The sequence below is a fragment of the Anabrus simplex genome, chromosome 3 (genome assembly GCF_040414725.1).
Source record: "Anabrus simplex isolate iqAnaSimp1 chromosome 3, ASM4041472v1, whole genome shotgun sequence".
In the NCBI taxonomy this organism is placed as follows: Eukaryota; Metazoa; Arthropoda; class Insecta; order Orthoptera; family Tettigoniidae; genus Anabrus; species Anabrus simplex.
Genome location: NC_090267.1, coordinates 218514937 through 218530171, shown reverse-complemented (window position 1 = coordinate 218530171; position 15235 = coordinate 218514937). Strand labels below are relative to the sequence as shown.

The 15235-nt window shown below is 36.5% G+C and overlaps 1 protein-coding gene across 1 annotated transcript in view; it reads left to right on the top strand.

Annotated features, from left to right (window-relative positions):
- Positions 1–15235, top strand: part of hay (ATP-dependent DNA helicase hay) — a 186450-nt gene that overhangs the window by 14779 nt on the left and 156436 nt on the right. Inside the window, exons 3-4 of the mRNA XM_067142877.2 lie at positions 1544–1674; positions 11038–11148. Of these exons, the coding sequence (XP_066998978.2) occupies positions 1544–1674; positions 11038–11148 (242 nt within the window). The remainder of the gene's footprint in view (positions 1–1543; positions 1675–11037; positions 11149–15235) is intronic.

The following is a 15235-nucleotide window of genomic DNA, read 5'->3' as shown; positions in this document are numbered from 1 at the left end:
TCAGTCATCGGAAGGCAGATAAGCTTGGCACGCCTGCTGGCCAACTGATGAGATAAACTCACTGTACTTAGTGTTTTGGTGGACTGAAAAGTTTTAAAGTTGTATTAACTTACAAGTTCCAAATGTTTATTCAGACAAGACCTGGGTCTTGACCTTAAGATTGATGATAGGCTGAAGATGCCCAAAAACAGGGCGAAACATGTACCTAAGTAGTGTATACAAATCACTTAGAATTTAATCACCGCAAACGGTGAATTGTATTGAATAGGTGGCTACAATAAATTTTATTCTAATAGAATCTTATTATGCATTAACTTAGTAAACACTGAAAAAATATGGCTTCCTTCTTAACAAATAATTACACCAGCTTGCTGTTCTGTGGTATATCTTGAAATATAATAACTATGTTTATTATATCTGTGGTAATTACCTGGCCATTTATTGTAATTATTTGTACATATACTCTATTTCATTCGTTCTAGTTTGTTTTTTGTATCCTTGAAATTATTTGGAATTTATTTTGATATGTTCTTTGTATTACTTTCTGGAGGATTGGGTTTGGTAAAGTCTATGACCAAGTATATTCTCAGGAAGGCTTATAACTATAATGAAGTAGAGTCTCATGTCTTGTGTATGTGACTTATCTTGAAGAAACTCTTAAGGAGACCTCTGGTGGCCAAAAACAAGTCCAGTTAGATGATAGGTTCCTCTAGGGAGGTAGTATTGCAAGTTTCATTCACCCTTTCTGTCTTATGGGATTGTAGTGTAATTTCTTTTTAAAGTACTTTTTTTTTTTTTTTGCTAGTTGTTCTACGTTGCACCGACACAGATAGGCGACGATGGGATAGAAAAGGGCTAGGAGTGGGAAGGAAGCGGCCGTGCCCTTAATTGAGGTACAGCCCCAGTATTTGCCTGGTGTGAAAATGGGAAACCACGGAAAACCATTTTCAGGGCTGCCGACAGTGGGGTTCGAACCTACTATCTCCCGAATACTGGATACTGGCCGCACTTAAGCGACTGCAGCTATCGAGCTCGGTACAGATAGGTCTTATGGTGACGATGGGATAGGAAGGGTCTAGGAATGGGAAGGAAGCGGCCGTAGCCTTAATTAAGGTTCAGCCCCAGCATTTGTCTGGTGCAAAAATGGGAAACCACGGAAAACCATCTTCAGGGCTGCCGACACTGGGATTTGAATCCACTATCTCCCGGAGGCAAGCTCACAGCTGCACGTCCCTAACCACACGGCCAACTCGCCCGATTAAAGTACACTTGATTGCCCTTGAAAAACCTTTGATTTTGAATAAAAATGCAGAAATGAATTAAAAAGTACCTTTTAAGACACGCTTCCCTCTCTGTTATACAAACTTACTGTGTTAAAGTACTGTTTCACATAATTCCTGCGTGATTTTCTACTTCCTGAACATGCACTCCTTTTTGATCTTTTGATAATCATGAGTACCCAGTAGTTTTTGTATTTTCATTCTGTTCATTGAGATGTTTCTCCATTCAGGTGTTAATAACTGTTTATTTCTTTGGATTCTAGAAGGAATTCCGGATGCTGCTAAGAAGAATGTAGAAAATGAGCAACCTGGCATTGAAGATGAGTATGGTGCTAAGGATTATCGTTCACAAATGATTCTGAAGCCGGACCATGATTCAAGACCTTTGTGGGTAGTAAGTCTCTTTCTCTCAGACTTTATTCACCACTTATGTGTTCCCTTTGTATTCCTTCCTTTGTATATGTTCTACATCTCGAAAACTAAAATCAGGAAAGATCAAAGGGGCTCAACATACATTAAAAGAGAAACCAAAACACTGCTATCATGGAATTGCTTGTTGTACTGATGTTGTTGTTGTTGTTGTGTTGGTGGGTAGTTAGGTTTTAACTTTATCATCACTTAATAAACAATGTTAACCAACAGTATTCATAAACATTTTTTACTGTTAATAAACAAAATAGCATGTTCGTAAACTTTTTGGCTATGTTTATAAACAAAATATCTTCAACTTTTGTGAATGATACTTTTCGTGTTTTCATTAACATTTGGGTTCGCACATGAGCGAAGATGCAATAAGAGCCTGCAAATTCATCACAGCAGAATACGATGCTTTTGCATTTCTTCTAAAAATCGACTATCAAATCGCAAACGAAAGTTCTAATATACATTTCCAGCTTCACTCCTCGCTGAATAATATAACCTTCCATAATCACTAGTATATCATCAAAATAAAACTATCCTAACTAGATTAAATGAAGATTTTCTTAATTTTGTACCTTTACCAATTCCTTGAAATTGTATAAAACTTCACTCACCTTAGGCACAATTACTGAAATTGCTTGTTCTGCTACTCTAGACAAATACACAAGCCCTCGGTGAAATGTAGGAGTCACCAGTTGCCAGGAATCTTGAAGTTATACCTAGCCTGTCAAAAATGGAGGTGGCTTTCCAATAATCTGTATCATTTCTTGCAATTTCAGCAATTGTTGTTAACAAGAACTGAATGTCATGTGGGGGCATTCTCAAGAAAATTTTGAAAGCCTGATGCATCATCATTTAAAAGTTCTGACATAAGCGTTCTCTCCAGACTTAATTCTAATCGTGTTTCCAATATTTTTCTTTGCCACACTTTGAGTCTGTGCTTTTCTCTAATTGTACTCACTAAAATAATGAAAGCTCTAGCTGTATTTCCTTCTTCCTGACTCTATCCACTGTAACCTCACAAACAGCTGTTTTTTTGTGGACACGTTGTTGAAGAAGTTTGTTAACAAAAGTTTATTAACTATGTTGATAAATGTTTTCATTAACATTGTTTATTAACTTTGGTGTGGACTAACCATAAGTGTGCTTCCTTTGCTTTTGTGTTTGTGTTGGGTTTCTTGTTTATGGATATGTTTCCTAAATTTGTTATTTCTTGCTGTTGTTATTATTATTATTATTATTATTATTATTATTATTATTATTATTATTATTAACAAATACATCACAAGTGGGAAATATCCTGCTGGAAATGGTCACTTACAGTAGTGTGATAATAAAGTGAAGTTAAAACTTAATTACTCACAAACAACAACAACAACAACAACAACAACAAAACTACATCAACAAAAGCACGACAAGCAATTCCATGGAAAGAAAATATTACAAGAAATACTACTAGTTTAACATTCTAAATCCAGCATCATCATATACAAATTCACATACAACTTAAGTATTTCCAGTGCTTAACATTATGGCTTACAATACTATAGATTGAGCTTACTACTAGCTTAACATTCATAATAAGTGATTTACCAAGAGTCCTCAGTTTTAACAGTTTTAATTACTGTGTTAATGTGGTGAAAGTACCTCATGGGGAAAACTATAAGTACCTAGATGTTAATATAAGGAATGATCTTCATTGAGGTAATCACATAAATGAGATTGTAAAGAAAGGTTACAGATCTCTTCACATGGTTATGAGAGTATTTAAGGATTGTAGTAAGGATGTAAAGGAGAGAGCGTATAAGTCCCTGGTATGACTGCAGTTAAGAATATGATTCCAGTGTATGAGATCCTCACCAGGACTACTTGATATGAGAACTGGAAAAAATTCAAACGAAAGCAGCACGATTTGTTCTGGGCGATGTCCGACAAAGGAGTAGTGTTACGAAAATGTTGCAAACTTCGGGATGGGAAGACTTGGGAGTAAGGAGATTAGATGCTCGACTATGTGGTATGTATAAAACCAATTTAATGTTTTTACCCGTATTGAACTTACTACTAGTATTTACAATTCTTGTTTTTATTATCCACTCAATTCAATACATAAAATGTTTATTGTCTCTAAAGGAATATTACAATACAAACGTTAATTGGGACAGGTTTCGCTCACTGTATTGAGCATCTTCAGCCATCTTTGATACGATTTTCTCAAGGTTGAGTCTTACATTAAACCTTATTTATAAGGTTTGTTCCAACAAGCAGTTTGCGTACGGTTTCGTACCTATTCATGCCTGATGTAAGGGCATGCGCAAGCTATGTACTCGTTGGGAACCATCGCTAAACAGCAGTCTGTTGGAACGGTTCAACATTAAAAACTTCATATCTGGTCCGTATTGAAAGGAGATAACATACAATAGAGGGAAATTTAATTGATCCACCTTTTTTCAATACATATGTTGTTAATATAATCACAACATTTTTTTATTCAGTACCAGTTTCGGTGTCTGTGGACACCATCATCAGCTGAAACAGGTTGTATGAACAAAGATATAAAAGTATGTAGTACAGAGTATATTGAAAAAACAAAAAAACTTTTTTAAAGATAGTTCTTTTTCGGTTGTCAACAAAGATCCCACGCTGATAATTCAAAGGAAACTTAAACAAACACTCAAGAATGCATCATTTCTTTTAACTGTAAAAGAAAAGTCGAAGCTCATCAGCATGAACCCTAGCTTACCAACTGCGAAAGCACTACCGAAGATCCACAAGGACGGTGTTCCCATACGCCCTATAATAAACTATAGGCCAAGCCCTTTATTCAAACTTTCTTGGTTTATTCAACAGGTTCTTAAAAAACATTTCACTTTTGCTGCTCAAAAATCCATTAAAAATACTTCAGAGCTTATTAAGAAACTAGATAAATTTAACTTGCAACCGCACCACACACTACATTCTTTCGATATCATTAACATGTATCCAAGCATAAAAACGAGCAAATTTTTTTCCATCATTGAGAATAATCTGAATTCTAATCCTCAACTGAGTAAACTTGAAATCTCTGATTTTATGTCTGTTTTAAAACTATTACTGGATAATAATTATTTTACATTTGACAAGGTTATTTATAAGCAAAACAGCTTGACTATGGGATCACCGGCCTCTGGAATCTTAGCAGAAATATACTTAGACTTTCTGGAACAAACGTGTCATCTACAAATCTGGCCCAGAACTTAATATTGCTAAACTTATCATTCCTTTCGATGGCACTGTGTTCCAGAAAGTCTAAGTATATTTCTGGAATCTTGTTTTGTTGTTGAGGCTGTATGGCTAGGTTTTCTGTATATTTTATAAGAGAATGAAGAAGGAAGTCGTTATATCTAGAAAGTTGATGGAAGCATTAGTTTCTGAATCCAGTGTGAATTTGATATCAGGGTCTATGTTGTTGAGGTTTGGAGGGTATTCAGTGCATCGACAGAACACTCATCTTGGCGACATCCTAAATGCAGATCAGTACAGACAGGAAAAAAGTATTTATTATACATTGTAAGCGCAGAAAAATCAACAACCTGTTTTTTTCAGATGACACTTACCTCAGCACTGGAAGTAAAGAGGAACTTCATGACCTGATTGCAAGAGTGAACTGTATTTGTCTATGTTATCTTCTAGATATAAACATGAAAAAGATCAAACTTATGGTAGTTGACTGGCGAAGTCATATCGACCTTAAGGATGCTTAAAGGACTTGGATGTAATAGGGAATTCATCTACCTGGGTTCAGTCATTATTGAGACAGGAAACTGTGAAAAAGAGTTAAAAGACGTATTATCCTAGATCTAGCTGCAATATTTAAACTTACCAAGATTTGGCAGAACTGGGCAATATCGAAAGCTATGAAGGTGTGCCAGTTGAATCACTAGTCTTTTTGTACAGCTGTGAGACTTGGATTGTAAAAGCTAATGACAAAAATCAAATTGATGCCTTCGAGATCTGGTGTTGGGGGGGGAGAGAATGCTACGTATACCTTGGATAGAAAGAGCAACAAATGCTTCAATTATGTATGAACTAAGCATCAGGAAAGAATTTTTGGAAGAGGAGGACAGAAATTGGAAAAGACCATTTTGCAAGGCAAAGTTGAAGACAGTAGACCATGGGGAAGAACAGCAAGTAGGTTTAGAATAAGTGATGATCACTGGCCTACATCTTCAGATTATACTAATAAAACCTGAAGGCCGCTCCGGATGGTGACATCTCATCAAGGCTGCAACATAGAATTGATAAAGTAAATTAGGTTACTACACTCTGCAGTGAGCAAAAAGAATGTTGTTGATGATACTTTCAGATATGAGAATATTTATTTTCTTTACTTTGCAGCTTGTTTGGCGTTCACTCTCCCATGTAAATTAAAAATTAATATTGATAAAATCCAACAGTTTCAGCAGTGTAATTAGGAATGTTGAAAATAGTCATAAGGAAGTGTTAATTAACACCCTGAAGTGACAGACAGTTCCACTACTACTTTTACTATATAGTTTTAAAATAGTTTACTTATCCTACTCCAGTAGTTAGGTGTGAACACGCAGATTGGAAGGAGATATTTTTTTGCAACTTTTATGAACTTGTTATCCACAACTGTCACTTAACATGTACTTATCTCTCACATTTCACTCTATTCCCCTCTTCCCTCACATCGTCATCCTGCTAGGTTACAAACTGGGGATCAGACAGCATTTGATGTGGATGCAAATGGTAACCACCATGACCTCGGTGGATAAAAGTTTCCCGATAGGCCATAGCGGACATTGGTGTCCACCTTACTTTATCTACATTTCTGACGTTATATTTTACTTTTCAGGCTGGAGTAGAGCTACTGAAATGCCAGAAAATGAAATGATTTTTGTTCCATAGGTGAAAATTTCAGATTTTTTTGCTTGGTGCTTAACGTGTTACGGCATTGTTGCTTCCTTGCCTGCCATAGTCCTGTCCTTTCCCATTTGTCACTGTAAGACGTCTGAGGTGGTGTGATGCGGCATGTTTTAATTTTATCTTGCGGAAGTGCAGTGGCCAGGCTGGAGCTCAAGTTGGTGGGTTCAATCCTGGCTCATTCTGGTAGTATTTGATGGTGCTCAAATATGCCAGCCTCATGTCAGTAGATTTACTGGCACCTGCAAGAATTCCTGCAAAAGAAAATTCTGGCACCTCAGCATCTCCAAAAACTGTAAAAGTGTTGTTGTTGTTGTTGTTGTTATTCATCATCATCATCATCATCAGTTTGCCCTTCCAGCGAGCCGGGTAGGGCGTTTGAAAACGAGCGTCTTCCAAAGTTGCCTATTCAAAAACATTTCGTTGTCCAAGACAGATTCCCAATTCCATCCTCTTCTCTCCACATCTTCCCTCAGTTGGTCCATCCATCTTCTTCTTGGTCTTCCAGCTGGTCTTCTACCTGTTATTCTCTTTTCCAAATAAGCACATGGTAACCTTGTGCTATTCATTCGTTTAACATGCCCAAACCATTTAAGTCTAGATGACCTAAGTCTTTCCTCCATCGATTCATTTAGACCTAGGTTAGATCGGATCTCATCATTTTTCACATGATCAAGTCGGGTCTTTTGGAGGGCAGTTCTAAGAAATTTCATTTCACAGGCTTGAATCCTACTATAATCCTTTGATGTTAGTGTGCAGGTTTCCAGAGAATATGTAAGGATAGGAATGAAATATGACTTGTACAGGGTCATTTTTGTTCTTTGTGGGACTCTCTGATCCCATACTAGGTGTCTAACAATGCTGTAAAAGTTAGAGCCTTTGGTTACTCTGTTTGTTATTTCTCTCTCAGCTCTGTTATTACTAGCGATTACGCTTCCTAAATAACTGAATTGGTGTACTACTTCAACTTGGTGGTCCTGTATTTTTATGTTGCATTCTGTATAATGTCTGCTGATTTTTAATGCTACTGTTTTTGATGGGTTCAATTTCATTCCATAGTCATCAAACTTCTTACACCATGCATTCAGATTAATTTGCACTCCCTCCTCTGTTTCATCCCATATTGCCACATCGTCTGCAAACACCAGAGCCTGAAGATCTTTATTACCTTTTCCTTTTAGTTCCTTTAAAAAGGTATCCATAACTGCTATGAATAGAAGTGGTGACAAGGCACTTCCCTGTTGTACTCCTTTGGTTGTATTGAACCATTCAGAGTGACCATCTCCAATTCTGACACAGCTTTTACAATTACTATATAGCATTTGGATCTTCCTAATAAGGTACTCCGGTACACTAAGTTTTCTAATACTTTTCCAAATAGTTGATCTAGGAACATTATCATACGCCTTTTCAAAGTCCATAAACACAATAATTAGGTCTTTTCCTCTTTCCCAGTGTTTCTCTGCCAACATCCTCAAAGCAAATATCAGATCTGTTGTGCTTCTTCCAGTCCTAAAACCATGTTGTTCCTCTTCTAAGATAGGCTCTAGTATATCCCTTACTCTGGCTTCAATGATCTTCTCCATAATTTTAAGGCCGTGTGATAGGAGGGTAATGCCTCTGTAATTTTCACTTTTCCTTCTTCTTCTTCTTCTTCTTCTTTTATGACCACATAGGATCACTTTAGTCAGTCCGTCGTTCAGGTCTCTTTGAAGGGATTGTTCGGGCTTTGCGGTCCTCCCAGTACTTCTTCAGACGCTCCGATCTTCGTGCCCTTTCCTCAGTTGAAAATGTGCGTGTTGTTGGTTTGTTTTGTGTAAGGGTAAAGCGGAGGTTTGTATTCTTGAGTTTTGTATTCAATTTTATCTTATTTTTGGTGTCTTCTGTTGTAAGGCCTATTTCCTTCAGATCCTCTCTTACTTCTCTGATCCATTTACATCCTGTTGTGGTATTTTTTGAGACGAGATTGTGTTGTACTAGTTGTTTCAGAAGTCTCGAGTCCTGCATCCTCATGATATGTCCAAAGAATCCCAGTCTCCTCTTACGCATAGTATCTGTAATGGGTTCTAGCTCTTTGTACACGACTTTGTTAGGTATTAACCACCACTGTCCATCTTTCTGATATTTTTTGTTGATACAGGTTCTTCCAATCCTCCTTTCAATTTTCTGAAGTCTGTCAGTCTTTGATTGTTTATTCAGGTAAAAGAGTGTTTCTGCTGCATATGTAGCTTCCGGTTTTATAACTGTGTTGTAGTGTTTTATTTTTGTATTTATTGATAGACATTTCTTTTTGTAGATATCCCATGTTAATTTTTGTGCTTTAGCTAATCTATTTGTTCTTACTTGGATTGAGATTTTTTCATTTAAGTTATGTGTTATTACTTCTCCAAGATATTTAAACTGAGTTACTATTTTGATTTTATTACCATTTATGGTGACTTCTTTTAGCTGTGTTGGTTTTTGGGGCATAATTTCTGTTTTTTCAAATGATATTTTGAGGCCAATTTTATTTGCAATGTTTTGAAGTTCTGATATCTGGGTTTTTGCTTCTTTTATGTCCACTGCTAGTAATGCTAAATCGTCAGCAAAACCCAGGCAATTTGTTTTGATTTTTCGGCCAATCTTTATTTTGGGGGGACATTTTCTAAACCATTCCCTCATTACCATTTCTAGAGCACAGTTAAATAATAGTGGTGAGAGCCCATCTCCCTGCCGTAGTCCAGTTTTAATTTCAAATGTCTCTGATGTTTCACCCCTAAACTTCACTTTTGACTTGGTATTGGTGAGAGTCAATTTTATCATGTTTATTAATTTGGGGTGTAGTCCAAGGTGTCTTAAAATTTTAAACAGAGATTCTCTATGGATGCAATCATAAGCTTTCTTGAAATCTACAAATGTTATCACCATATCTCTGTTTCTTCTCCTGTTATAGTCCATTATCAACTTAAGACTCATGATCTGATCAGGACAGCTCCTCCAGGGTCTGAAACCTCCTTGATATTCTCCTAGTTCTTTCTCAAGTTGTAAACTTATCCTATTAAGGATGATTATTGAAAATATTTTGTATGTTATATCTAGGAGAGAGATTCCCCTGTAGTTATTAGGGTCGGTTTTGTCCCCTTTTTTGTGCAGAGGATGAATGAGGGCTGTTGTCCAGTGTTCTGGTAGTTCTTCTTTAATCCAGATAGAGACAAGTTGTTGATGGAGGGCAACTTTTGCTGAGTTTCCTGCATATTTCCAGATTTCCGCAAAGGTCTGATCTTCTCCTGGCGCTTTGTAGTTTTTTAATTTATTCAGAGCCTGGTATACTTCCTTTATTGTGGGGGGATTGATGTTTTCTGGTGATGTTTTTATCGGGGTATTGGTGTCCAAATGAAGGAGTTCTGTAGGTTCCTCACAATTTAAAAGCTTGTTGAAATGTTTAGCCAGAATTTCTGCATTGTCTTTATTGTTATGGGCCAGCTTACCATCTTCATCCTTCATCAGTAGGGTCGGGGGTTCATATTTTTGGAGCCGCTTTCTGAAGGTTTTGTAGTAGTCCCTTGATTTAGTTTTACTGAACTGTTCTTCAATTAACTGCAGGGTGTCCTTATGATGTTGTCTTTTTATTCTTCTTAAGACTTGGGTAGTTTCTTTTCTCTGTTTTACTAGCTTTTGATAGGATATTTCTGTCTTTTGGGACTGATGTAATAGCCATGCCTGATGTCTTTTCTCCACTGTTTCATCACATTCACTGTTCCACCATTGGTGTTTTTTACGTGGTTTAATTGGAGCTAGGTCTTCTGCAATTTGTTTAAGGTTGTGTACTAAGTCTTCAAGTTTGTCTGTGATTTTTATTTTTTCAGTTGCTTTCTGGTAATTTTTGTTGTTGATTAGCTGGGTAGGATCTATTTTTCTTTTAGTTTTAAGGGCTTGCTTTTGTTGTCTCCTCTGGGGAGTGAGTTTAATTTTAATTTTAACTACGTAGTGATCTGAACCTGTGTCTATTCCTCGGAGGACTTTGACGTTATAGATCTCTTTGTGGTGGTATTTGTCCATGCAGACGTGGTCCAGTTGCCATTCTCCTTTAGTGTAGTCAGGGTGTTTCCATGTTTTGAGTTTTTGAGGTTTCCTCTTAAAACATGTAGATTTTGAGATTAAATTATGGTTTCTACACAGGTCAACTAGTCTCTCTCCATTTTTATTTGTTTTCTTGTGTGCTGGCCATTTTCCGATGATGTCACGGTATTTTCTTTCTCTGCCTAGTTGAGCGTTGAAGTCGCCTATTAATAATTTTATATGGTGTTTGGGGATGTTATCTATGGTCTGGTCCAATAGGTCCCAAAATTTTCCTTCTATTATTATTATTATTATTATTATTGAGATAGTGCACCACAGTATTCCTAAAATGCATTGCTGTTTTAATTTATTTCAGGCACCTAATGGGCACATTTTCCTGGAATCATTTTCTTCTGTCTATAAACATGCTCATGATTTCCTGATAGCTATATCAGAGCCTGTATGTCGTCCAGAACATATTCATGAGGTAAGCTTCTGTGTTTAGTTGCTTGAGACACTTACTTTGTTGCAAGTCCCTCCTTGATAGTGCCAAATGGAAGTTTTAAATCTTTTATAACATAATTTTTCCATTCCGTTAATTTAAAGGTGTGGGGGTTTTTTTCCTAGTATAATGATGTAAGTAATGCATGACATTAGTAAATTTCTACCGTTTTAGGCCTATTAGGATCTGAAATTCAGTTTAATAAATTATTGTAAAATGAAAACTTATAGTGCAATATTTGTAAGTAAAAAAAAACTACGTATATGGTGTGAAAGTATTTCAATATTTTAATGTACATATTGTTTTTAAAGAAATGTCACTCATAACTACCTAAATGTACATTAATACAATGGTTTACAGTTAGGCAGTCAACCACTGAACTGGTATTGTAATTTTATTAGATACGATTAAAGCAAATATGTGTTACTTTAAAGGTTTTCTGTGGATCCTTCCAACAGGCCAGGTAGGGTTTTTGTGAACAGTATGCCTCTCTGTATTCCTGTTACTGTGGACTATTTCTCTCATACCTTCCAGTGTCTCTCCCTTCTTTTATCATCTTTAACTTGGTCCTGAAATGAGAGTGCATGATATAGATACAACTGACATGTTGCTCTGTATGACATTGAAGTCATTTTATACCTGCTGCCAGGTGTCAGTGTAGGCCGCTCCTCTGGAGTACAGACAGGGTACCCATTTTAAATGGTCTGGAGGGCAGCGACAAAATTGAGAAGCTGAATTGTCTGTGACCATAGTGGAAACCGTCAGTGAAGTTCCAATCTGTAATGGAAAAAATGAGGTTGTGTGAGAAACTTAGGGCTGATAAGTAAAAAGTGTGAAATGAGTGTGAAGAAACTTTAAACTTACGGTAACTTAATAGGTGGTTGTCCTCTCGAAATGGCCTGGCCCTCTCAAAGTTAAGGCAAAGACACCTAGCCAACATTGAAAACAATCTTCGAGAACGAGACCGCTAAAGTGAGAAGAAATTGAGAATGCTGCTATTCTAAATTTGAGATTCATTGGCGTTTTTCCATCACGTCACATGCATTTCACCTGGCATGTTGTCTCATCTCAAACTTGTATTCTCAAGCTTTTTCGCTCCCCTCCTAGCCCTTCGCGGGATGGTGACTCTACTAAGACAGACTGTCAGGACTGAATTTTGAACACAGTGATTTCGTCCTGTTTTTTGAATTGTATCAAACTGCAAAAATGTTTAGACTAAGAGGTCCGCAACCTCACCTATCAAGCACTTATTGTTCGTTTCCATCTGTATCATTTGCTTTCATTTCTTTTCTTCTTAGGTTTAACACACTTTTTAGATTCAATTATGTATAATATTTACCTTTTTTCCACTGAATTTATCTCAACAAGTTATTTATTACTCCATCTAATGATGGAAATGTTGTATATTGTATTGTTTTTTATTTCCACCATGTCTCTTTTGTTTTTTAATTTGTTCCTTCATTATGTTTTTAGCACATTTTTAGCTTGTATTATATAAATAACTTTAACCCTCCTTATTTCACGGAAGATGGCTCAAACAAGTTGAAACGTTTGAATTTTATTACTCCATCTAATGATGGAATTATGTTATGTATTGAATAGGAGGATACATTAAATATTTCCTTTGTAAAGTGAAAATGGTTTCTGCCGCATATAGACATTGTGCTCTGACCGTGCAATAATGTTTTAATTTTGCTTGGATGAATATGGACTTGGATTTATAAGTTCCATAACATTTCCATCTTTCCTAGTCTTCTATTTATAGCTTCTTTCTCATTTCCATTCGAGGTGAGAATTTCTTGCAAACATGGTGGATTTCCCCAAATTTGGTTTTGATTTTGTCTGTGAGATCTGTTTTGTCAGAGTCATATATATGCAGTATTTTCGAAAAATATTCTTAAACCTTGGCGGCCACATTTCGTAATTCCTCTACTTGTTTTGTGGTTGAGTGTAGCTTGTCAGTTAGGAGTACTGCATACACCTTTTCCACGTCCTATCTTTATCCTGTTCTGTTGTTCCCTTTTGGTCATTCTTGATCTCCATTCTGTGATGACCTTTTCCAGGATTCTACTAAACAGCAGTCTCAGAACAGTTTTTATCTCAAATGGTTCTGAGATTTCACCCATGAATTTAATTTGAGATGTCTGTCAATGTCTCCTTGATTAACATGAGGGATTGATAATCTACATCAAACTCTCAAAGGACGTTATGCATTACTTTACGATCTGCTGAGTTGTATGCTTTTTGAAGCTTGTTCTTGAAAGTTGTTCTTTTCTGGCTTCTCATTGCTGTTATCTTAATTAGATACTTAAGGATATACAGTAGTGGCATTAATTTTGGACACTCTTGAAATGTTTATTCATTTTAACATCACAAGATGTACGTAAGTTGTGATACATTAAATCAATAAATTATGCTTTTTTTTTTTGTTTGTTTGTGGTAAGTATAGTAAATATTTTTCATTTTTAGAAAGTGGGATATGTTATATTTTTATTAAAAATAAGTAAATAGACATAACTGATAATGATTAAAAAAGTCATGGCGTGGAATGACATCAGTAGACGAATTAATTGGTGCCTTTAAAAGAAGGGAAGATCACAATATGAAGATAAAGTTGGAATTTGAGGACAAATTGGGGCAAATACTCATTTATAGGAAGGGGAGTTAGGGATTGGAATAACGTACCAAGGGAGATGTTCAATTTATTTCCAGTTTCTTTGCAATCATTTAAGAAAAGTCTAGGAAAACAACAGATAGGGAATCTGCCACCTGGGCGACTGCCCTAAATGCAGATCAGTAGTGATTGATTGATTGATTGATTGATTGATTGATTGATTGATTGATTGATTGATTGATTGATACATGCTTGTGCAGCTGTAAAGCAAGTTTATCATTAATTTTGTTCTGTTCCGACAAATCAAACAGTGTTATAATTGCTTTATTGAAAACAATGTCCTCTGTACCGAAACTTGCTGATTGGTCACCGAGTAAATGGAGTAAGTCAATAACACTCCGTGAAGAATGTTATACTTACGCGGAAAAAGCAAACTGGTTGGGTGGAGGTGCTACAAAGTTGGATGTGAGGAAAGTTTGTAAGCAGTATGAAGAAACTGGGTCAACCAAAACTGCTCCAAGAAGTGGTAGAATACCAATATTGACTGATCAAGACTGTCATAGAATCTGCCATCCTTTTCTATAAGATCGTCGGCATACCGCAAAAGATATAAATGCCATATTGAAGACTTCAGGGGTTGAAGTTTCAGACGAACGGTCAGTCAAAAACTTTGTGAAAATGGTTTGGCGAGTGTGGACTCCAAGAAAGAAGCTTTATGTGAACAAAATGCAGAGGCAATAAACGTTTGCAGCAGGCTTTAGCACTCAAGGAGTGGACACAAGAAGACTGGGCTAGAGTCATTTGGAGTGATGAGACTAAGATCATCTTTGGACGCGATGGAATAAAGTTTGTTCATCGTCGACCAGGCGAAGACTTTTTGCCCGAGTCCACCACTGCCACTATGAAGTATCCCATCAGTTTCATGATGTGGGGCTGCATGACAAGACATGGAATTGGGCATCTGCAAGTGTTACAGGGTAACATTAATGCCAAAAACTACCAAGAAGTAAGTGTTGAAATTTGTGCCCTCTATCCATGATTTGTTTCAATGTAACAACAATCAGTACATCTTTCAGCAAGACAGTGCGCCGTGTCACAGCGCTAGAATTAATAAGAAATAGTTTGTTAACCATCACATTAGTGTGCTTCCTTGGCCTGGCAACAGTCCCAACCTCAACCCGATTGAGATCTTGTGGTTAAAGAATTTTTGTTTCACAGCAGCATCGCCATAACAAGTAGGAGCTGCTTGAGGCCATCATCAGTTCATGGTTCAGAGTGATCAAAGCAGAAGATCTCCAAGATTTGGTAGACTCGATGCTGTGCGGAATTGAGGTAGTGATTAAATCAAAAGATGTTTCAAATAAAAACTAAAAAATAAAAATAAAATAAAAATATTCGATGAATCTGTACAAAGTGTCCAGAATTCATGACACTACTGTATATTTGTTCTGCTCAGGA